This window comes from Ambystoma mexicanum, chromosome 11, assembly GCF_040938575.1.
Source record: "Ambystoma mexicanum isolate Mex_15411 chromosome 11, UKY_AmexF1_1, whole genome shotgun sequence".
Taxonomy (NCBI): domain Eukaryota; kingdom Metazoa; phylum Chordata; class Amphibia; order Caudata; family Ambystomatidae; genus Ambystoma; species Ambystoma mexicanum.
Window position 1 is genome coordinate 556,302,769 of NC_090934.1, and position 25,165 is coordinate 556,327,933.

A 25,165-nucleotide genomic window follows, 5' to 3' on the forward strand; every position below is an offset into this window, starting at 1 on the left:
ACAAGTAACAAACTCCTTAGTCATCTCCCGCCAACCTTTAACAAAGTAAAATCTCCAATTAAGTACTGCAAAAGTTTCCCGGACAAAAGAAAAAGAAATCTGCTCCTGAAAGCAAGACTTAACCTATTACCAACCCAAGAAATACTTACGATCAGATCCGCTTCAAACGTGAAAAACTGCCGTCTATGCAAAAAGCCAGCAACGAAAGAAACACTAAAGCACCTAATACTTAACTGTGAAAACAACAAACAAAACAGAACAACCTACCTACTACCACTTGCTGAAAATCCATGGATGTTTGAAGAAAATGAGCTACGGAACAGACTGATAGCAGGGGAATCCACCAGATGGTCAAAAGCTATGGTAAATATAATTGAGGCAACCTTTAAACAGTTGGGAAACAGCTCCCCCTATCCCTTGGTGGAACCTAATGATGCACAGGCGACGGCGACAGCTGGGGAGCCGGGACGGACTTAGCCCTCACGGGTCTTCAAATCTTGACAGCTTCCTCCATGGGAGGCAAGAGGTTTCAGCAGAACGCAGAAGGAACGTCTGTAAGAAAGTGAAGAAGGCTGGAAACCTTCGATACATTTTTTTTTAGGTCCACCTGAACAAAATAAATCGAAATTAAAAAAAATAAAAAATGTTTACAAAAAATGTGAGATAGAGGCATTTTGGAGGAGAATGGTAAAAGTAACTACCGGCTATCTTTATATCATCCTTGAATTAATAGTGCCATTGATGGATTTAATCACACCATCCCACAAGTGTAAGGATGGTGGGAGAAGTAGCTTCATGGTACACTATACCTTGAACCGGATCACCATGTAACCCGGTCCGCTATTATCTATTGTATTTATTTCTTGCCACTTACTGCACCCCTCTGTCTGTACCATTGTATGTATGTACTTTTTTTGCTGCGCGCAACGATATGTAACTATGTTGTCCATATGATTATATGCCCAGCTACCCGAGGGTTCGGACGTGCTTTATATAAACAAACTAAACTAAACTAAACTAAACACCACAGTCCACCACAGCATTGGTGCTAATCAAAGTTTTGAGAAAGAATACAAATACATGTGTGAACCTGGTGGATGGAGTAGCTATGGTCCATGGATTGGAGATATGTGATGTTGATATAAATCATGGAGGACAACATAAAGAAGGCAATATCACAGTTTGTGTTCTAGTAAGTCCATCAGCACACAAGACAAGGAGACAGTTTGTATCAGGGAATGGTTTGTAAAATAAAAGATGTTCAAAGTTCTGGCAACTGAGGAAAGATGGTGATGGGTGGTGTGGTAGAAAATGATTGGCCCACCTGGGGGAAGGGTGGCGTTTTTAGAGGAAAAGAGAATCGGTGGGTACGAATTGTTCTGTGCACGTGTTATTTTATTATGTCTTTAGGACATATTTGTTTCTATTGTGTAGGTATGTTGTAATCTTATCTTGATGAATATTATAAATATATATTATGGTAATGCTGCCTTGTATGATGCTGTGTTCATTCTCCTTGCCCCCGGTGAAAGTGTTCTAGAAGGAACATAGGGACAGGGTTCCATCTGCAAGTTAGATGATAGCTGATCAATGAAGTCTGGTGGCTGAAGGCATTTTATTGGATTCCGACGACTGTAACTTCCATGAAAATAAAGGAGTTCAATAAAGAGCAGAAGCATCCCATTGTTTGTTCTCAAAGTAGTAGCCCACTTCTATGATATGCAATCTGCAAGCCAGATACCCTGAGCCAATAGGTCATGGTCACTAGCCATTGTAGGGTATTTGGGGAAGCAGTAACTCTGCACCCCCTTCAGAAATTCCCCAGGGGTACTCGATCTCAGCAAAATATCTTCATGCCCACTGAGACAGCCATCAGCAACAAGGCGCCAAGAAAGTGGCAAACTTTGAGGTTCATAAATGCTGCCGATAAATAAAACCATAGGTGTGTGTGAATGACAGATGGTACACTTTCTAAATGTAGCCTAACATAACATATCGCGAAGGCACCCCTTAGATGACGAAAGCCTCACAGTGCCAATGTAGCTCTATGGTTAATTGGCATCTTCAAAGATATACATTTATGTTGTTAAATCGTATTGGCTCCAAGGCTTTGCATATGATAATGCAGTAATATGATGGCTAGCGCTGGATAATCCTTTTTATTGGCGCCGAGAGCTCCAGAGACATTTGGGTGAGGTAGATACATGTTCATTTGTATTGTCCTGGTTAACAAAGCTCAAGAGTCAGGTGAGAACTGGATAAGTTAGACAAGCATTGGTACTGGCTAGTCAGGAGTTCATGGTGTCCTTTTCCCCCTGGGTGAACAATTGTTGTTAGTATATAGTCTATGGTTAGTCTTGTCAAAAGTTCCCATGATCTCTGGGAAAATAGACAGGTGATAGTGTTATTCGTCCCTGGTTCTTGATGTCTAAGGTTCTATGCGTCTCTGGACGAGGTAGCCTTTGAAGGTTTTGCAGAATTGAATCTTACTCATGCTTTTCTGGCCCACAGAGGACCATGTTACCCTAGCCAAGCTGTGAGCTCCCAGATCAGGGCTGTGGTGACGGTGATATTTGGCTACACCTCAGTTACTTTGTCCATACAAGTATTTAATTTGTGTAGCCCCACAAGCAAAGCAAGGCGGTATCTCAGTCTGTAAGGACAGGAGGGAGTCAACAAAGGCTCCCTGTTCAGGTGAGTACTTGCTCTGCCTCCATGTCAACCACCTTTCCATGTTGGTTCTCTACATCTTTCCTGGGCATACCTTAGAAGAAAAGCCCTACATATGTCGTTATTGACATCAGATAAGGACCACCAAGGCAATCTAGACTATCTGCATATTTTCTGCCTGCTTTGTCACTATACAGTCTGCATAGTGTTCTAGTCTGATTTTGCTCTCACACTTGTGTCTAGCCCAGGCCTTTTATATTTTTTTCTCGCCACCACTTTGCTGGACGATATTTCCATTAATCTTCTAGGGGTTTCTGGGGAGAACATCCAAATGTTAGTCTTAGCTTGCCCTCAAAGTCTTACTTCGAGAATCCTCAGTCTAAAGCCTTTCCTCTCATAGCTTAATGTGTTGTTCTTTTATTGATTATAAATGGGAGTTACGGCTCTAGAAATGTCAAGCAAAAACTCAGTAAAATGTCTGTTTCTTAATGGAGATCATGAGCACTTGCCAGAGAGTCCTAAAATGACTGCCTGAGGTTGTTTGTAAAAGAGAATGCCTGCTAGTTGTCCCATCTTTGATCCCAGGAGCAGAGGGCCACCTGATCTCCAGAGAGTTTGATGTGGCTGTGATTCAAGGTCTCTTTGGGTTCAGCCAGTATTGATGGTGTTGTTTATCCTCTGTCTCTGGTAGGAATGTGCTCCGGAAGCTTCTGACCCAACCACAGCAGTCCAAAGGGGATGTCCTTTCCCTGGAGGAAATACTGGCAGAGGGTGTAGAGAGTGACACCTCCAGCACTGGCAGCTGCAACGAGGGGCAGGTCCGGCTCTGCAGAACCAGGATGAAGGCCCTACAGGAAGCCTCCTATTATAGTGCCGAACATGGCTACATCGACATCACGATGGAGCTGCGGGCACTTGGTAAGATGGGCATCGTGCTACAGATTTATTGCCGTGCATCCTGTTCTCGAATGAAAAGCTGAAAATTAACTGTGGGTGCAATGGAAAGGGATGTAATGTTCCTCGTATCTACAAGTGCCGGTTTAGCAGTTTTAGGAGGGACTGACATATAAGGCAAACCTACCCAAGCCTAGGAATCTAGAGGGGACAACAAGGCATATGGAAGGAGGCTACAAGGGATACAAAGTTCAGGCAATCCATGGCATTCCTACATGATCTACCATGGAAAAATATCAGGTAAACTGTGGCAGATCTAGAGGAATCTAGAACAAAGCCCACAAATAGGGCAACACACCACAGATTCTGGGAAACTAGAGTAACGCATATTTCCAGCCAACCATTCTCTATTTAGTGGGATCTAGAACGGGGATAAATATGTGGCACGCAATGGCACATGAAAGGTCTCTAGAGGGGGACACAAATCTGGCCAATTATTACTGAATTGTGTGGATCTAGCAGGGAAACAAAGATCTGGCAAACCATGGTACATCAAAGGGATCTAGATGGAGACCCAGCTTGGGCAATCTATGGCAGTTTGTTGGTGTTCTAGAAAGAAGCAAATGCACCATGGCAGACACAGGGCTTCCAGAAAGAGGTGGGCCATGGCAAACTAGAACTAGAGAAAGAAGCAGGTGTACCATAATAGGCACATGGCCTTTAGAAAGAAGCAGGTGCCCCATAATAGACCTAAGGATTCTAGAAAGAAGCACACACGGAACGGCTCTACTAAAGTGTGTCCCAGCGGTTTGAAATGGCGACAAAATAAGAGCTTTTTGATTGGGTTGCTCTTGTTTAAAGACAGAAATCTGTGCTTTGGATCCTCTGCTGTTAGCAATGAGAACTCTCTGAGGGTGGGCTTGATACCACCCTGAGGGATCTTCAGCCAGTTGGCAGTAGGAATCCTGTACAACATTGGAGGGAAAGTGGTTCCTGCGGTTTCTAGTTAATGTACAGTTTAAGCCAGACCTGATGTGTTGTGGGTATTAAGTTATGGAATAAACCAATATCCCTACGTCCCAAACGTGCCAAAGCATTATGCCTGACTTCCTTAGACTAGTTCAGAAACTTGCATAATGGAAATGCAGCATGGGCGTGCAGGGCCTAAATAGCGTTCCCTTTCCTCTCTTTTCATAAGATGCTTGTTAAGCTGTATTTTTCATTGTTGGGTTTGTGGTCCACAGGTATCCCATGGAAGCTGCACGTGTGGATTGAATCTCTGAGGACCTCGTTCCTTCAGTCCCGGTTCTCTGTGATGCAGACTCTGCTGCGGGAGTTCCCCACCATAAAAGAAGAGGATTACAACGAGGAGCTTGCGGATGAAGGGCTGCAGTTGATGTTTAATATCCTCAAAACCAGCAAGGTAAGACAGGGAATGAGTAGTCAAGATGAATTACAAGGTTTGGAGGATGTAGCCCAGCAGACAATGATATGGAAGAATTAACACTGAATTGAAAGCATAGATTCAACAGGAGTAGTCATGGAAAGCAAGAAAGGTGATAAAGAGAGCAAAGGTTAAGACAGAGGAAAATAGCAGATGTACTCAAACAAGGAGCTCAAAAAAAATATCTAAGCTATAAGAGTCAGGACAGAGCTGGAGGGAGAAGAGAAAACCTGTTTAGGGGGTCAGTGAATTGCTGAATTATTGAGGAAATAAGCCACAACATAAAATACTGATCTATGTGAAAGTTAAATGATAAAGATACAAATTCAAGGGGAAGAAAGTGCAAATGTGACAGGCGGTATTATAATTATGTGCAGCGTAAGAACATTTAAACTAAATGTGGGTAAAGCAAATTAGTGTGGTAGATCTTAAGATACTGAGTGGGCTTATGGAGGGTCGAGCAGCACCATTGTAATCCAGCTTCACAAAATATGGGAGCAAGGAGGGGATTTGGAAACTGCAGGCCAGTAAACCAGACATCAATCCTCAAGAAATTATTGTAAAAACAAATATAAGAATTTTGGAATATAGCTAATTCCAGAAATGGCAGGATACGAAAGTATGGTCTCACAGTGGAAGAGTATGCAAGTCAAACTGAATAGAATTGTATAAGTAGGAATATCCATCAGGGGAACACGGGTGTTGACGTATGCCAGGGTTTCGGGAAAGCTTGTTGCCCTGTTCCATAAAGAGGACTCATAGGGAAGATAGGCACCTCCCTGTGGGCTCCAGGATGATGAGCTGGGTTCGAGACTGGCAAGTCATAAGGGACAGAAGGTGCTGCCGAGCAGTCGTCAATCAAGGAGGATGGGGTTATCCAGCCTGTAGTAATAGTCAATGCTGATATGTTTTGACATCTCTTCACATGTAACTGCGGATGTTGCACATGCAGCTTACAGATGTGTGTAAGAACGCCAAGAGACCACGCAGGTGGCAACAGTGCGCGGTACAAGAACCTTTAACATAACATAGCATGTGTCTCTTTGAAATTTCCCAGAATGCCCATAATATGGAAATGACCATGAATTTGGAGTCTTTTAGGTGGAAGCCCTTTCACATTAGGAGGCAACCTGTATTTGATTCATAGGATGAGCGGGTCTAGCCCAGCTGGCTGTAGAGCGTATCCATGGTGCCAATGGCAGCTGCATCCTGCTTGCTGGGTGCACCTTCCAAAGCAGCCCAAAAAGTGCATAACTGGTCTGTGCAAAGCTCGTGTTGGAAATGCAGGCGGCTGGGCCTGTCAGATCACTGTTCAGGGCCGGCTAGAGAAAGGGTTGGGTCCTTTCATGGTGTGACCGAGAGAACTGGCTGATCTGGTATGAGAGGGAACCTTTGAGAAACAAAGCTTTAAAAAGCCTTTCCTCTGTCTGAATGACAGCAGAAACAGATGTGTGGGAAAATAAGCTACTCAACAGCGAAATCGACATACGGGACCATTTCCGGACTGTAAAATACATCATAGCTTTTTTTTAGCTCCTTAACATCTGTGCCAAGGAAAATACTGGTGTGCAGAGTGGATTTATTGAAAATCTAAACTGCCAATATGAGTGTAATCTTGTTTTGCGGTCCCTGACACGCAGTTTACACCAGTGACGTGCTAGAGCAAAATGAAATCATGCACTAAAGGTGTCTGTCTTCCCAACAGAATGATGCTGTTAACCAGCAGCTGGCAGCCATCTTTGCCCACTGCTACAGCAGCAGCCCCATCCCCAGCATTCCGGAAATCAAGAAGACGCTACCAGCTCGATTGGGTAAGGAATCTTGCATTCATCCTGCCCTGCGACACGGAAATGGCAGACATGTTCCTCGGTGGGTGATTGTGAAGTTGTGAGGTTCCGTTGGCCTGAACAGGTTCTTAGCGCATTTCACAATGTGCCAATTTGAGGTTTCATCGGCTTTTGTGGGTGTTCGTCTTTTCTTGGAACATATCAAGTCTCTTGTCTCCATTGTGCGGATCATGAAAATTGTGGCATTTTTATTGATTTGAGTGGGAGTATAATTTATCTTAACATGTGACAAGAATGAGGATACTTTGGGTTCTTTGTGTGCTTGTCATATCTCAGTACAGTAGTGTTCAAACTGTGGAGCTGGCCCCCACCTAGGGGGACTCGAAGGATGCCGGTGGAGGGCAGAGGTCACAAGGCTCTTCAAAAAGGGATTATGGTGACTGCTTGTAATAGAAAATATAGCAAATATGGCATCTGATGGGCCCAGCAACAATATTTTTACTCGGTCAGTGGGAGGCGGGAAGGAGAGGATGCAGGAATATTCTTCTCAAAAGGGGGACTCAGCATATAAAAGTTTGAATACCATTGTCTTGGAGCAAAAAGAATTAGCTGGATCCTTTGGCTTCAATGGGAATGTACGCACATTAGAATATGACCACTTTGAAGTTCCATTGGGTTTAATGGGCATTAGTACCCGGCACGCGCTGCCCATGGGAAATACTACACTTGGATTGGCTCTTTTCCGAGCCATACCACACGGTATTCCTGTGGACGTACGAGCGTGCCAGCGTTTGTTTCCGGCATGGGGCGTGGTAGCCCCTTAGCCAACGAGGAGGCTTGAAATGGAGCAATACCTGCTCTGAGCCTCCCCAAGGCTGGAGGCTGCCTTCGTCCCCCACCGGGGACTCAGGTAAGTTTTGTTTTCCTTCTCACCCTCTCCCCTGCAAACTATCCCCTCCCCACCCTCCCAATCCCAAATACCTTCTTTTTTTCTTTTTCTCAGGAGCAAACGTGCTGGGAACACTTCTGTTCCCAGCGCATCCGCTCCCGATGGCCGCCATGGAAAGGGAAAATTGACTGCTTTTTTTTTCTGTTTCGAAATGCGGCAGCGTTTCGGAACAGAAAAAAATGCCATTAGTACCCCGGTCTAACAGGCCAGGGTACTAATGGCTATAAGACTCTCGGTAGCGGGCCAATACTGCCCACAGTGATGCCCCCGGGGCCTGTAACTAGGCACCCTGGGGGCATGGCCTGCCGCCTCGGGTCTTATTGCCACAGTAATTCCTTTTCAGAACATAACATTTCTGAAGTTTCATTGACTTCACACAATGTTTATTCATCATTAAAATACAACTTCTTTCAGGTTTCATTGGCTTCACTGTTTTTTCATCTCATCGTAGAACATAACTCGATGAGATGCCATTGGTCCCAATGGGTGATTTTCTATTTTTTACTTTAAAGTATAGCGGGGGGGTATTATTCTTACATAATCAGCAGAACCTTGCATTGCTTGGTATTTTTTTTCCCATGCGCCCATTACCTTATCCATTTGCAGTAGATTAAAATGCATACAAAAATAGGTTCTGCGTCATCCAGGGCAAGGGAATTCTGCAATATATCTTGGGATTCTGCCAAACTTGGGTATATATTTCACATACCCGGATAATCTCTTCTTTGACAGTTAAAGGTCATTTGTACTATAATCTTTCTCTTTTACTTTCTATTAAATAATCTGTTTATATTCAGTCATGTCACCAATTTGCACTAGATATAGTTTAAGAAATGTTAGGTATTTTAAGCAATAATATCATCTCCCCCCTGTCTCCCTTTTGTGTTCCCCACATTCACCTTGAACGGCCAACTCTTAGTTTTGGTGTAATGACAGTGTTTCTGAAGTCCAACCAAGGGCTTAGCAAAACCATTCAACTGAGACAGTACAAGACTCCACTCTTAGTATAAGGCTGTACCACCTGAGTATTTGGTAGCGTAGACAGAGTAGCCAGGCGTATCTTAGGAGGGAGGGAGGGCTGTAGAATCGGTACAAAGAAATTGTAATACACATATGGTGTAAAGAAACACTGACACACTATTAATTGTAAAAATAAATGGTGTATTTAAATACAAGTAGGCCTAGATAAATCTTGGGGGGAATAAGTACTATCACAGATCATATAAACACATTATAAAAAACACAACATTATGCTTGCAGGTACACAGACCAAGTATATAACCTTATTTGGAACCTAACCTAACAGTAGTTCTAGAGAAGTCAAAATCAATAGTTACTTTTGGATTACTTTCTGTAATACAGGGTAGTGGACCCTAGCAGTTGCACTGTGACGCTCAGCTAGAAATCACTGGGCAATATATTTTTCTGAATAGTGGAACACTTATTCTAGGAACAGTAAAAACCTACAACTCTGATTCAACATACACAGTTATTCTGGGGGAGTTGGACCTTGGGTTGTAATATACAATTAAACCTAATTTGCAGCTCAGTGGAACACAGTTTAAGATCAGTAAGAACTTATTACACTATTTTTGGATGGCTCAAAGCAGACCAAGGTCAGCTATACCTAAGAACACTTTTCAAGAATGGCACACAGCTATTCTAGGCAGGTAAAACCAAATGTTGTAATATACTATTACAGTTCACTTTTCAGATCAGTTCAACACAGATTAAGGTAAGCAATAACTCTGTAACCTGTTTTAGGACGGCACACAGCTAACACAAGGTAAGCAAAACCTGTATACTTTTTGAAGTGACTCTCAGCAATTTAGAGGTAAGTATAACCTAAGGCAGACAAGTCAGGGGAAGAAGCAAGACCCAAGTGGGGACACTCATACATGTACATCCTAACTGGAATATTACAGTGGAACCAACAGCATTACTTTTGGGACGAGGGGACCCAATTCACAGATGAGTAAATTAACCTATCTACTTTCTGTTAGAATGGCGAGGCAGTTTCCAAGGAAAGTAAAACCTTATACTTTTCAGAATAGCAGAACATTCCCAAGGTAAGTAAAATAACCTAACATATACTTTTACAAGTGACAGAACACTTTCAAGGTAAGTAAGAACTTTTGTAACTTTTCACTCTCAGAGGGCAGTTATCAACTAACTCATTTACAAGTACACTTTTCAACACTTGTTTTACTTTTCAAGGCAGACCTCTTAAAGTATCCAGCATTTCTCAATTCCTTTACATGAGTTCACTCAGAGGAAGAAGAGTGACCCCAGTGGTCTAGGAGCCAGCTGTAGGCATGGTGAGATTGGGTTCAGTTGCAGGCAACGTCTGAGTTCCAGAGGGAGACTGTTCAGACAAGTAAGTATTCTATTTTTAAAGTTAGTTGAGGGTCCAGGGACTTGAGAGAAGACATCATAGGAGGATTCCAGTAGGGTCCTGGGTGCACTGGACGAGAAGGCTCCCAATCACATCAAGAGTCACTGTAACCTAGAGGCGCAAACCACGCTTTAGCGAGGCCGAACTAAACATGTTGGCGGACACCATTGTTGAACATGCAGACCAACAGTTCTCCACCGACCAACACAGGCAGGCGCAGCTCAGAAAGAAAGCCATCTAGTAGGAGGTTGCACAGAAAGTAACAGCAGTTGGCACACCCCCCACACGGTGCGTGACTGCCACAAAAGGTGGGATGACCTGCGCCTGAGGGTGCACATCCTCCTGTCAGCCCAGTGCAGCCAGGGCATGGCCACAGGTGGCAGCAGCACATCCTCCATCCACCTGCAGCCCTGGGAGGAGACGTGCAGCAGTGTGCTGCACCTCCAGTCCATTGCAGGTGTTGGTGCTGCGGAGGCCGGAGCCATGACATCCGAAGAGGCTGGTGACCCCCAATGTCGCATCAACCTCCCTGTCCACCCTGCACACACATCTGCAAAACACATCAAGTGTGTTGTGCACAACACCAATACAGCCCTGCCGGCTCACTCCAACCCCACCTGCAACCTAGTTGCAAACAACGACATACACCTTCACCCCAAACCTCACTCATACCCGAATCAAACGTAAAACATAGCACTGGCACTCTGTATCACCAACATAACATGCTCCTGCTGGCACTCAGATACACATCCCCCTGCCACAGTAAAACTGGTGTGTTTCCATTGTGCTAGTCCAGGCACAAAGTCATGTCAGTGCAAAGCACCTACACCACCCACAAATTACCAGCATCACACACCAAGGAAACATGCAACTCCCTTGTCCCAGCCAGCCGGATCCATGTGCACAAATCTCCACTGGTCGCTGTAAGTGCTACAGACAGCAGGCACATGGGGACCCCATCCATGGCACAAACCTACACAAGACATCACACAGCTTGTGTGCCACACCCCTAACACTATACCCAGAAATTACAATACACCATGACAGTATCTCCGGCACACCACACACCATGTAGGGGCATCACACATCCACCCGTACAGTATCCATGAAATTGGCCCTTGCTGACTTCTGCAACCTCTCCTTTGCCTGTGTAGCCTTCCTCTCCCTTCTGAAGCACTCTCAAAAAACCCACAGCTGATCCACCTTGCCCGGCTAACTATCGCCCAATTTCCATTTCTCCTTTTCTGGGCAAACTCCTGGAAAAGTTGGCCATCTCTCAGCTTAACCTTCATTCTGATTCTGTTGGCTGTCTCCATGATCATCAGCCTGGGTGTAGAGCTGCCAGAAGCACGGAAACTGCTCTCCTGAACATCTCTTGAAGATCTGCTCTCCAACCTAGACTCTAGCATTCCCTCTGTCCTCGATCTCTCTTCTGCCTTTGACACGGCCAACCATACCATCGTGCTCAACAGTCTCCATGACAACCTGGGTATCACCGATCAGGCTCTGGCCTTGCTGACCTCTTTCCTTTCTGATAGACCCTCCCAGATCTAACTTGGGTCCTTCCTTTCATCTGTCTCCCTTTCTACCTATGGTGTTCCCCAGGGATCTAACCTCTCGCCGTGGCTTTTTTTCTTCTCCAATTTTCAGTGCTATGCTGATGACACAACTCATTTCCAGGCTTCCCTCGGCCACCACCTCTCCTTCATTCATCTCTGATTGCCTAACTGCCATTCACGATTGGTGTGCCACCAATGATCTTTGCCTGAATGCCAGCAAGACGGAGATCCCTGCTCATCGGCACACCTTTACCCTCTTTCCCCCTCACACTCTGGCCGGCCCCCCCTTGCCCCTCTTCCTAGCCCCACCTGCGAGGCCAAGAACCTCGGGGTAATCTTTGATTCCACGCTTTCCTTCTCTGCCCACATCTCTGATGTCTCAAAAAAGTCAGATTTCCAACTGCACCTCCTCAGAGGTACTCTGCCTTTCCTCTCCTTCCACCAGAAGCTCACTGTCTCCCAAGCCCTGATTCTCTCTAGGTTGGACTATTGTAACAGCCTCTTTCTTAACCTACCTGCTTCTATTCTCCGCCCTTTGCAACTCATCCAGAACAGGACTGCAAGACTTGTCCTTGGCCTCAAGCCCTGGGATCGTATCTTTCCAGCCCTAAAATCTCTTCACTGGCTCTCAGTGGATGCAAGGATTAAACACAAAACCTTCTGCATTGTCCACAAGGATTTCTGTGGCCGGGATCCAAAATACCTTAAGCTATGCCTCCGTAAATACCTCCTCTCTCGAGCTCTTTGCTCCTCTACCTCTAACTCCCTCTGGGTCAGTCATTTTCCAAAGAAACGAGCTGGGGTAGATCTCTGTCTTCGGCTGGGGCTTCCCTCTGGAACAGTCTCCCTGCCACTCTGAAACTTGAGGAAAACCATCTCCGGTTCTGGAAACACCTGAAGACCTTCCTCTTTGCTTCTGCCTTCACCCCTCCCCTCCCCTGCTGATCTTTCTCTCTCTCTACACCGTGCACCTGGCCTACCATCTGTCTCCCGGGCCCAGGTACCTAGTCACCCTGCCACCCACCTGCACTGCTTTGGGCCATCCCTTGCACTAGGGTCTGTATCTGTAACCATACAGTCCCCCCTTTTTTGCACTTATCAGACATACCCTGTCTGCTGCCTTATACCCTGCACTTGCCAGCTGCACTTACCACTGTTTGTTACCTTTTTATTTATATGTCTTTTTTCCTTTGCTCCGCACTTTCCACTTCTCCCCCTTCCATGCACTTTTCCCCTTGCCCTCTCCCATGCATTTGCACGTTGTCAATGTCACTGGGCCTAGTAAAATTGTTGTTTTTGTTCTCCCTTGTTCCCCTCCCCTGCCTTGTCGCGCTCTGAACCACATGTGTACGAGCGCGATACAAATAAAATATCAATCAATTAATCAATCCCTCATGCACAGCCACCTCAGTCCCCTGTGCTCCCTCCTGCACAGCCACTGCATGCCCCTGTGCTCCCTTCTGCACAGCCACCACAGGCCCCACAAACTGCACCCTCCCCGGTAGCCCCAGAAGCAGCAGTGCCCCCACCACCACCACTGCGACAAGGCCGTGCACATGCATGCATCGGACACAACACAGCGGGCGAGGGTGGTCTGGAAACACGACAGACCGAGCATTGAGGAGCCCCTGCTCTTCAGCCCCATAGGCCCAATTAGCCCCCAACATCCCCGCTTCCCCAGTGTGAGGGATATTGAAGGTCGCCTAACCAGGATGGAGCAACGACAGGATGCACTTGCATCCCTGGTGCAGCAGCACCTTCAGGAGGCTCAGCTCATGCGGGAGAGTGTGCAGGCCAGTGGCAGACGTAATGCATGTGCACTTGGTCAATGCACACGTGGCATTGTCCAGATGTTACGGAGGGTAACGGAGGGCAACAGCGTGATGTCTTCCATTGCCGAAACAATGTCCATGTTGCTCCAGGCCTTCCTGGACCGACGGCCCATGGCACTACCACCCGCTCCATCTACAAGCCCTGAGGCCCACGGCCATGTGGCGCATAATAAGAATTAAAATAAATAAAAAAATAAAATAAATAACACAAGGAAGTTCTATGTGGAGCAGCCCAAGGCAGCATTCCACGCAGCTGTCCCGCCCTGCACACACCCGCACACAGGTGCCTAAAAGGGGACGCAAATAGGCCATGGACGGATACGTACCCTGTCTGTGACTCGTGCTAATGTACATGGCAAAACATGACAAGAGTTGGCCAGAGACAGTTGGGGAGGGAGAGTGGGGAAGGATAGTTGGGGAGGGGCAGTGTGGAGGGATAGTTGTGTTGTATAGTATTGGCAGTTAAGTCCTTTCACATTTGTATATATTTTCTTATCACAAAATATAGTTGGAGTTGAAAAATAACAATGAATGGACAGTGATTTTTCAGTGTGAGTGATTTTATTTATGTGCAGTTCCCATTGCATAGTGCGCTAGCTGGCCTGTGCCGCGTATGTGACAAGTGATTAGAAGTAGTACTGTATAAGTTCATCTCATGCAGCACGTCCATCCATGCCATCACAGTGCTGTGCAATTCCCAGCTCATCATCACAGTCGTCCTCAGCATCTGGTGGGTGCATGTCCATGTCGGGGGGCAGGGGGCCGTTGCGTCTGATACACATGTTGTGCAACATGGCAAAGGCAAGCACTATCCCACCTTTTCAGGGCTGTTGTAACGCTCACCTGATTCCCGCAGAGGCGCCGGTCTTGACTGGGTGAATGCCGTATCTTCAAAGGTGATGTGTAACACACGGTTGGCTCTTTGGGCTGGACCTCTGTGCACTGTATGTCTGACTCGAAGCGTAAGATGTTTGCAGATAGAAAATATGGGATTAATGAACTGGGGTTATTGGGTGCCTCTCTCCTCTTCCCTTTCTCTTCTCCTGTAGAACCCCAAAGGTTAACACCCTCACCTTAGGTAAGTGAACGCCGAGCTCTCTATCTGCCTCGGGGCAGGGTGCCGTAACCAGTTTCTTCACTGGATAAGGGTGCAGGCCTCTTGACCTCAGAGGACTGCTGTCCGTCGTTAACTGCACGAACGGTAAGTTCTGGGCACTTCAAATGTCTTAAAAGTCTTTTGTAATGATATCTCTTGTTTTGCAGGGTTCCGGCGATGGCGGATGGCGGGCTGATGAGAGTTGAGGATCGAACCCGCGTGAGGAATAGAAGCGCCTAGAAGCACGTAAGTAAGCGCTTGTAGCCTGCTTCACGATGCGCACTAACTGTCCCTTTTATCTTGCAGGTACAAGTTCGGAGCTTTAGAGAAGCTGAAGGGTGCTGGAATACCCACTGGATTCGGCGTGGGAAGGAGTAATGGCACGTGAGTAATAAAGTTGCCCAATGTCTTTAAACGCACCTTCTTTTGTCTTTCAGATGCAGGATGCAGCGCCGAAGGCCTCCGGAGCGTGCGAAGAGTAGGTAAGCCTTTGTCTTTCAGATGCCGGAATGCAGTGCGAAGGCCTCCGGAGCATGCGAAGAGTAGGTAAGCCTTTGTCTTTCAGATGCCGGAATGCAGCGCGAGGCGTTGGTGACAGCCGATGGACCAGGTAAGAGATGCGCTGCCACTGAAGACCGTAGTGCTAACCTGTTCTTTCTTTGTCTTTACAGGTGCTGCTGAAGACTGGATTCCAGGATGGTAAGCCTTTGTTCCCTTAGGCCCAGGATCAGAAGCAGAAGACACGATGAGCGTTCTGCTACAGAGAATGCAGAATAACGCAAAGCAAGATTCATCCATCGGGTGTGGTTTGAATAGCCTCCTGTAGTGCTTAAGTGTCTCCTTCCACAGCCACGCCTAAGAAAAGAGTTCCTGCTTTCCAGAAGAGTTCCAGTGTTCTGAACCTAGGGAGTGGCTCCTGCCCCACCCAACAGGAAAAGTAGTCCCAAACAGAAGAGGATCAGGGGTTCAACTGGCAGGTAAGTAAGCAGCATGGTCTGCTGCAGGTAAGTCCACCCAAGCATTATGAGCCCGGCGCTTCCAGCGCTGGGACTGGGCATCTTTATGAGCCTGGTGCCACTGGCGCCAGGACAGGGTCCAAAAGGTCCCAATTGGGACTGGCTGGCACTCGGAACCGGGGTTATGGGTCTGCTTCCAAGGGAGTCGGGCAAGTCCTGATCTTTTGGAAGCAGAGATCATGACAGCACCCCCCCCTCAAGGCCCCTCCCAAACCGGGCTTCTCCGGGGGTTTGGGCTTGTTAGGAAATGTTCGATGAAATCTTTTGATTAGACGAGGCGCGTGGACATATTCTGCAGGTTCCCAGGATCTTTCTTGGGGACCGTAGCCTTTCCAGTCAATCAGGTAAAATAGTTTAGATTTGGAGATCTTGGAATCCAGGATGCTTTTGACTTCAAACTCGAGTTCTCCATCAACTAGAATAGGTTTTGGAGATGTAGTTAGTCGGGTTTGAGGTTGCACGGGTTTTAATAGAGAGACGTGGAAGACCGGATGTATCTTCATGTGAGGGGGCAAGACCAACTTGACCGCTACTGGATTTACTATGGTAGTGATGGAATAGGGACCAAGGTATCTTGGGTTGAATGTGCGTGGTCCTTTTAGAGGTAGATATTTAGTGGATAACCAGACTTGATCTCCTACTTGATATTGGGGGGCTTCCTTCCGATGTTGGTCTGCTCCTTTCTTGTATTGTTCTTTAGCCCTTTGAAGGTGAGAAACGGCTTCCTTAAAGGCTTGGGTGATTGTAGAATGCAGGTGGTCTACTGCTGGTGTTCCAAGATCTTGGAGTGGATCCAACTCAGAGGTTCGAGGGTGACTACCGTATAAAAGAAAAAATGGGGTCTTCCCAGTTCCCGAGTGGACAGAGTTATTGTAGGCATATTCGGCTATCCAAAGGATATCTTTCCACGTTTTTTCAGTTTGTTGTAGCATGCAGCGCAAATACTGTTCCAGAGTTTGATTGGTCTTCTCGGTTTGTCCGTCGGTTTGAGGGTGGTGGCTGGTCGAAAGTCTCACATCAATTTGAGCCGACCGACAGCAACTTCGCCAAAAATGAGAAATAAATTGACTACCTCGATCCGAAATTAGAACTGAAGGAAAACCGTGCAGTCGGACGATGTTTTCGAGAAATTCTCGGCCAGAGTTGCTGCTGTTGGTAAGCCTTTGAGTGGAATGAAATGCGCCATCTTGGAGAATAGGTCGACGATTACTAGGATCGTATTGTATCCGGAGCATGGAGGTAGATCGGTGATGAAGTCCATAGAAAGCGTATGCCAAGGGCGAGGCGGGATGTCAATAGGGCGTAAGAGGCCGGCTGGTTTTTCCTTTTGACTCTTGTTTTGGGCGCATACTCCACAGGACATTATAAAGTATCTTTTTTCCAAGACGGCCACCAAAAGTAGCGCTTGATCTTTTCCGAGGTCTTGGTCATACTGGGATGTCCTTCCATTAAAGAATCGTGATAACAAGAGATTACCTTTTTCTGTAAATCTGTGCTGGGCAGGTATAACCGTTCTTGGAAATATAATAGGTTGTCCTTCACCGTAAAGTCCTTTCCCTGCAGATGCCAATTCTGTATGTCTGCTGGAGTTACCAGTAGCCTGGCTTTATCCTTAGCTTCCTCTATGGATTGTGTGGCGATTACACCTAGAATTCTTTGTTCGGGAATGATAGGTACAGGTTTAGGATTGATCAAATGTTCTTCCACTCCCATCCGAGAAAGGGCATCAGCTTTACCGTTTTTTGTACCAGGTCGATAGGTAATTATGAAGTCAAACTCGTCAGAGAATAGTGCCCAACGGAGTTGCCTAGAGGATTGAGCTTTTGCGGTTTTCAAATATTGCAGGTTTCAGTGATCTGTAATCACAGTAACGGTGTGTCGGGCCCCCAGAAGATAATGCCGCCAAGCCTTAAAGGCGGACTTGATAGCTAGAAGTTCCTTATCAGTAATAGTGTAATTGATTTCAGGAGGCGAGAATTTGCGGGACCAAAATGCCACGGGATGCAACTGATTGGTTACTGGGTCCTTTTGTGATAGAACTGCCCCCATGGCAAGGCTAGAAGCATCAGTTTCAACGATGTAGGGGAGTTCTGGGCGAGGATGTTTTAAGATCGGTGCAGAGATAAATCTATTCTTCAAATTCTGGAAAGCTTGTTCCGCCTCAGTAGACCATTCAAAACGTTTGTTTTTCTTTAACAAGGCGGTGATGGGCTGGACTATTCGAGAGAATTCGACGATAAACCTGCGGTAAAAGTTAGCGAAGCCTAACATGCTTTGAACACCTTTTACGGAGGATGGCGATGGCCATTTGAGAATTGCATCGACCTTCTTTGAATCCATACGCACTCCGCTAGGTGATAATATGAATCCCAAGAATTCAACTTCAGTCACGTTGAAAACACATTTTTCCAACTTAGCGAAAAGTTTGTGTTGACGCAATCTCTCGAGGACCATTTTCACGTGTTTCCGATGTTCAGTTTCCGATGAAGAATAAACGAGGATGTCGTCAATGTAAACAACAACACACACATCTATGAGCTCTCTGAGGACATCGTTCATAAAATATTGAAAGGCGGCCGGGGCATTGCAAAGTCCGAAGGGCATGACCTGATATTCAAATAGCCCATACTTGGTGCGGAAGGCCGTCTTCCATTCATCGCCCTCTTTTACTCGTACCAAGTGGTAGGCTCCTCTAAGATCCAGCTTTGTATATATGCATGCTTTTCTGACTTGGTCCAGGAGTTCAGGGATCAAAGGTAACGGATATCTATTCTTAACGGTGATCTGGTTCAGGGCGCGATAATCTATACAAGTTCTAAGGTCCCCTTCTTTTTTTGGAACGAAGAACAAAGCTGAGGAAGCAGGGGACTTGGAAGGACGAATAAACCCATTCGCTAGGTATTGATCCAGGTATTGTCGGAGGTGAATATTCTCAGGCTCGGTGAGGGCATAAATTCTACTACAAGGAGGAGTAGATCCAGGTATCAGGTCTATCTGGCAGTCATAAGACCTATGAGGAGGTAGAGAGTTAGCCTGATCCTTCCGGAAAACATCTTGGAATTCTAGGTATTCAGGAGGTAACTGAGGAGCCTCCGAGGAATTTGCTGCCAGTGCAACACCAGGTCGAGGGTGACAAGTGGAGACACATTCTGGAAACTGAACCGTTCTTGCTCGCCAATCGATCTGAGGATTGTGCTTCTCTAACCAAGGAATTCCTAGAATAATCTGGAACTGGGGGGCCTTGATCACATCGAACACGATCTTCTCATGGTGTCCATTTTGACTTACTAGCGTCACTTCTTGGGTGGTATGCGTTACTGGTCCGGAGGCTATCTCCATACCATCCACCGTAGTAATGACGTCCTTTACAGCCTTTGGACAAAGAGTCAGATTCATCCTCAAAACCATTTCATGATCCACATAATTGCCGATGGCACCGCTGTCGACGTACGCTTCAATCGCATGTAATCGATCCGGATGTTCAGGGCTAATGAGGACCATAGGTATCACGAAATGCGAGGTCACGGAACTGGTTTTAACGCTCGGCAAGAGGACCTCTATTCTTGTCGGGCGAGGTTGTTTCCCTGCTCAGAGTTTGTGACCCTGGTAACTGCAGCTCCTACTGCCTTCTTGGCTGGTTTCACCGGACAGTCTCGAAGAAAGTGCCCCGAGTTTCCGCAATAGAGGCATAATTGCAGCTGTTTTCTCCTTTCCCGCTCCTTTTGTGTTAGTGGTCCTTTCAGGCCCCCTATTTGCATGGGTTCCCCGCAGTCTACTCCTTTGGTAGGAGTTGGTGGTTTGGAAAATACTCGAGCATCAAACTTGGAACGATCGGCCTTCCTGTTCTGCAGTCTGTGGTCAATTTGAACGACTAAGTCAATATAGTCCGAACAGTCTTGCGGGGGATTCACTACTTGGGCTAACACATCTTTGAGCTCTCCACGTAGACCTCTATAAAACAACGTAATCCTTTTGTCCTCAGGCCATCGAGTTTCCACTATCAGTCTGTTGAAAGACGCAATATAAGCCAAAAGGTCTTGATTACCCTGTCACAATGAAAGGAGCTCATTGTCCAAGGCCTACCCCTGTGAATGTCTTGCAAACAGTTTTTCCATACTGAGCTGAAAAGCTCGAAAATCATGGAGAACCGGATCATCTTGATTAACTAGAGGGATCGACCAGTCTGCCGCATTGCCACTAAGGTACGAAAGCACGAAAGCTACCTTAGCTTGATCAGTTGGAAAGGCTGCTGGCCGGCATAAGAAGTGCAACCGGCACTGATTAATAAATACTGCAAACCTCTTTGGGTCACCAGAAAATCGTTCGGGCGGAGCCAGAGGTACATTCCCAGGTAGGTTGATCTGCACTGGGTTCGTAGAGGATGTTGAAGGAAGATTTGCCCCTGATGCGGGTAACGGAGTTTGTCCGGCTTGTGACTGTAGCAATTGTCTAGCGAGATCGTCTGTTCGCTCCTTGGAAATAATCAGTTCCCTTCTTAGAGCATTTGTTTCCTGACGGGCTGCATGCACTTCTGCTCTTAGTTCCCCAAGTAACTGGGCTAGCTGGTCGGTATCCGAGGTTTCCATAGCGCCTGGGTGGGAGTTTTGCGATAGGCTTTGCGTTCTGGAACGCTCAGCTGATTCCCTCAGAGGCGCCGGTCTTGACTGGGTGAATGCCGTATCTTCAAAGGTGATGTGTAACACACGGTTGGCTCTTTGGGCTGGACCTCTGTACACTGTATGTCTGACTCGAAGAGTAAGATGTCTGCAGATAGAAAATATGGGATTAATGAACTGGGGTTATTGGGTGCCTCTCTCCTCTTCCCTTTCGCTTCTCCTGTAAAACCCCAAAGGTTAACACCCTCACCTTAGGTAAGTGAACGCCGAGCTCTCCATCTGCCTCGGGGCAGGGTGCCGTAACCAGTTTCTTCACTGGATAAGGGTGCAGGCCTCTTGACCTCAGAGGACTGCTGTCCGTCGTTAACTGCACGAACGGTAAGTTCTGGGCACTTCAAATGTCTTAAAAGAGTTCCTGCTTTCCAGAAGAGTTCCAGTGTTCTGAACCTAGGGAGTGGCTCCTGCCCCACCCAACAGGAAAAGTAGTCCCAAACAGAAGAGGATCAGGGGTTCAACTGGCAGGTAAGTAAGCAGCATGGTCTTCTGCAGGTAAGTCCACCCAAGCATTATGAGCCTGGCGCTTCCAGCGCTGGGACTGGGCATCTTTATGAGCCTGGTGCCACTGGCGCCAGGACAGGGTCCAAAAGGTCCCAATTGGGACTGGCTGGCACTCGGAACCGGGGTTATGGGTCTGCTTCCAAGGGAGTCGGGCAAGTCCTGATCTTTTGGAAGCAGAGATTATGACAGCTGTACCTTAGTGCTCCCCCCAATCTGCACAGGCACCGGAACCTCGCCTTTAATAGGCCAAATGTCTGTTCAATGGTGCACCGAGTACATACATGGGCATAGTTGTATGCCTGCTCATGGATGTTGTGTGGTTGCCTCACGGGGGTCAACCACCATGGCATCAGGGGATACCCAGCATCACCTGCACGGGAGCAACAGAAAGTATACAATATCATACTTCTGCCCATGTCATGTTGGCACAGGCTGTGTAGTGTTCATTTGAGAAAACAAACATGCACATGCAAAATGCATGTTAGGTAGTATATGTCCTATTTCGGGTACCGGAAATGGACTTTGTCAGTATGCGTGTTGGGTGTGTGGTCTGCAGTGGCATTCACATGGCCCATTCATAGACAACATGACCTCTGACCCTTTTAGTATAACTGACACAAATGGAAGTGCTATATGTGTCATTATTGTGTTACCAAGAAATTATACAAATATGTCCATGTACTAGGGTACATTTTGATTTCTAATGAGATGCATGTGTGATAGTGTGGTTTAAACAGGCAGGGGACCTGCCCAATTGGTGTGCAGACAAATGGTATTATGTGGGTGGGAGCATAGGTATTCTCTGTCTGTGCATCAGGTGTTGTGTGTTTGCGTGACTGTGTTTGTGCTTCTTGTCACTTTGGTGTGGTGCATTCTGGCACATGTAGTTCTTTTTGTTCATTGCTGTGTCATGATCTCTGCTTCCAAAAGGTCAGGGTTTTCCCAACTCCCTTGGAAGCAGATCCATAACCCAGGTTCCGAGTGCCAACCAGTCCCAATTGGGACCTTTTGGACCCAGTCCTGGCGCCAGTGGCACCAGGCTCATAAATATGCCCTGTCCCAGCGCTGGAAGCGCCGGGCTCATAATGCTTGGGTGGACTTACCTGCAGCAGACCATGCTGCTTACTTGACTGCCAGTTGAGCCTCTGATCCTCTTCTGTTTAGAACTACTTTTCCTGTTGGGTGGGGCAGGAGCCACTCCCTAGATTCAGAACACTGGAACTCTTCTGGAAAGCAGGAACTCTTTTCTTACCTAGGCGTGGCTGTGGAAGTAGACACCTAAGCACTACAGGAGGCTATTTAAACCACACCCGATGGATGAATCTTGCTTTGCGTTATTCTGCATCCTCTGCAGCAGAACGCTCATCGTGTCTTCTGCATCTGATCCTGGGCCTAAGGAAAAAGGCTTACCATCCTGAATCCAGTCTTCAGCAACACCTATAAAAACAAGAAAATCCAGTCTTCAGCAACACCTATAAAGACAAGAAAGAACAGGTTAGCATTACGGTCTTCAGTGACAGCTTTTCACTTACCTGGTCCATCGGCTGTCACCAACGCCTCGCGCTGCATTCCGGCATCTGAAAGACAAAGGCTTACCTACTCTTCGTGCGCTCCGGAGGTCTTCACACTGCATTCCGGCATCTGAAAGACAAAAGCTTACCAACTCTTCGCACGCTCCGGAGGCCTTCGGCGCTGCATCCCGCATCTGAAAGACAAAACAAGGTGTGTTTAAAGACATTGGGGAACTTTAATACTCACGTGCCATTACTCCTTTCCACATCTAACCCAGTGGGTATTCCGGCACCCTGCAGCCGCTCCGAACTTGTACCTGCAAAATAAAAAGACAGTTAGAGCGCATCGTGAAGCGGGCAACAAGCGCTTACTTACGTGCTTCCAGGCGCTTCTATTCATCACACGGGCTCCATCTTCAACTCACTTCAGCCCGTCATCCGCCATCGCCGGAACCCTGCAAAACAAGAAACATCATTACTAAAGACTTTAAAGACATTAGAATTACTCGAAACTTACCGTTCGTGCAGTAAACGACGGACAGCAGTCCTCTGAAGTCAAGAGGCCTGCTCCCCTTATCCAGTGAAGAAACTGGTTACAGCACCCTGCCCCGAGGCAGATGGAGAGCACGGCGTTCACTTACCTAACACATCTTACCCTTCGAGTCAGACATACAGTGCACAGAGGTCCAGCCCAAAGAGCCAGCCGTGTGTTACACATCACCTTTGAAGATACGGTATACGCCCAGTCAAGACCGGCGCCTCTACGGGAATCAGGTGAGCTTTACAGAGCGCAAAGCCTACCACAAAACTCCCGTCCAGGCGCTATGGAAACCTCGGATACCGACCAGCTAGCCCAGTTACTTGGGGAACTAAGGGCAGAAGTGCATGCAGCCCGTCAGGAAACGAACGCTCTAAGAAGGGAACTGATTATTTCCAAGGAGCGAACAGATGATCTCGCTAGACAATTGCTACAGTCACAAGCCGGACAGACCCCGTTACCCGCATCTGGGGGAAATCTTCCTTCTACATCCTCTATGAATCCAGTGCAGATCAACCTACCTGGGAATGTACCTCTGGCTCCGCCCGAACGATTTTCTGGTGACCCAAAGAGGTTTGCAGTATTTATCAATCAGTGCCGGTTGCATTTATTATGCCGGCCAGCAGCCTTTCCAACTGATCAAGCTAAAGTAGCTTTCGTGCTTTCGTACCTTAGTGGCAATGCGGCAGACTGGTCGATCCCTCTAGTAAATCAAGATGATCCGGTCCTCCATGATTTTCAAGCTTTTCAGCTCAGTATGGAAAAACTGTTCGCAAGACATTCACAGGGGCAGGCCTTGGACAATGAGCTTCTTTCGTTGCGACAAGGTAATCAAGACCTTTTGGCTTATATTGCATCTTTCAACAGACTGATAGTGGAAACTCAATGGCCTGAGGACAAAAGGATTACGCTGTTTTATAGAGGTCTACGTGGAGAGCTCAAAGATGTGTTAGCCCAAGTAGTGAATCCCCCACAAGATTGTTCGGACTATATAGACTTAGTTGTTCAAATAGATCACAGACTGCAGAACAGGAAGGCCGATCGTTCCAAGTTTGATGCTCGAGTATTTTCCAATCCGCCAACTCCTTCCAAAGGAGTAGACTCCGGGGAACCCATGCAAATAGGGGGTCTGAAAGGTCCTCTAACACAAAAGGAGCGGGAAAGGAGAAAACAGTTGCAATTATGCCTCTATTGCGGAATCTCAGGGCACTTTCTTCGAGACTGTCCAGTGAAACCTGCCAAGAAGGCAGTAGGAGCTGCAGTTACCAAAGTTACAAACTCTGAGCAGGGAAACGACCTCGCCCGACAAGAATAGAGGTCCTCTTGCCGAGCGTGAAAACCAGTTCCGTGACCTCGCATTTCGTGATACCTATGGTCCTCATTAGCCCTGATAATCCGGATCGATTACATGCAATTGAAGCTTACGTCGACAGCGGTGCCATCGGCAATTATGTGGATCATGAAATGGTTTTGAGGATGAATCTAACTCTTTGTCCCAAGGCTGTAAAGGACGTCATTACTACGGTGGATGGTACGGAGATAGCCTCCGGGCCAGTAACGCATACCACTCAAGAGGTGACGCTAGTAAGTCAAGATGGACACCATGAGAAGATCATGTTCGATGTGATCAAGGCCCCTCAGTTTCAGATTATTCTAGGAATACCTTGGTTAGAGAAACACAATCCTCTGATCGATTGGCGAGCAAGAACGGTCCAGTTTCCAGAATGTGTCTCTACTTGTCACCCTCCACCTGGTGTTGTACTGGCAGCAATTTCTTCAGAGACTGCCCAGTTACCTCCCGAATACCAAGATGTTTTCCGGAAGGATCAGGCTAACTCTCTACCTCCTCATAGGTCTTATGACTGCCAGATAGACCTGATACCTGGATCTACTCCTCCTTGTAGTAGAATTTATGCCCTCACCGAGCCTGAGAACCTTAACCTTCGACAATACCTGGATCAATAACTGGCAAATGGGTTTATTCGTCCTTCCAAGTCCCCTGCTTCTTCAGCTTTGTTCTTCGTTCCAAAAAAGGAAGGAGACCTTAGAACTTGTATAGATTATCGCTCCCTGAACCAGATCACCGTTAACAATAGATATCCGTTACCTTTGATCCCTGAACTCCTGGACCAAGTCAGAAAAGCATGCATATATACAAAGCTGGATCTTAGAGGAGCTTACCACTTGGTACGAGTAAAAGAGGGCGATGAATGGAAGACGGCCTTCCGCACCAAGTATGGGCTATTTGAATATCAGGTCATGCCCTTCGGACTTTGCAATGCCCCGGTCGCCTTTCAATA

At 46.9% G+C, this 25,165-nt stretch overlaps 1 protein-coding gene and 1 long non-coding RNA gene across 4 annotated transcripts in view; one reads left to right on the forward strand and one right to left on the reverse strand.

Moving 5' to 3' along the window:
* Positions 1-25,165, forward strand: part of ABTB2 (ankyrin repeat and BTB domain containing 2) — a 608,178-nt gene that overhangs the window by 551,006 nt on the left and 32,007 nt on the right. The window contains exons 10-12 of the mRNA XM_069623381.1: positions 3,362-3,588; positions 4,809-4,987; positions 6,714-6,819. Of these exons, the coding sequence (XP_069479482.1) occupies positions 3,362-3,588; positions 4,809-4,987; positions 6,714-6,819 (512 nt within the window). The remainder of the gene's footprint in view (positions 1-3,361; positions 3,589-4,808; positions 4,988-6,713; positions 6,820-25,165) is intronic.
* Positions 1-25,165, reverse strand: part of LOC138503562 (uncharacterized) — a 156,813-nt gene that overhangs the window by 109,838 nt on the left and 21,810 nt on the right. The gene's annotated exons all lie outside the window — the stretch shown is intronic.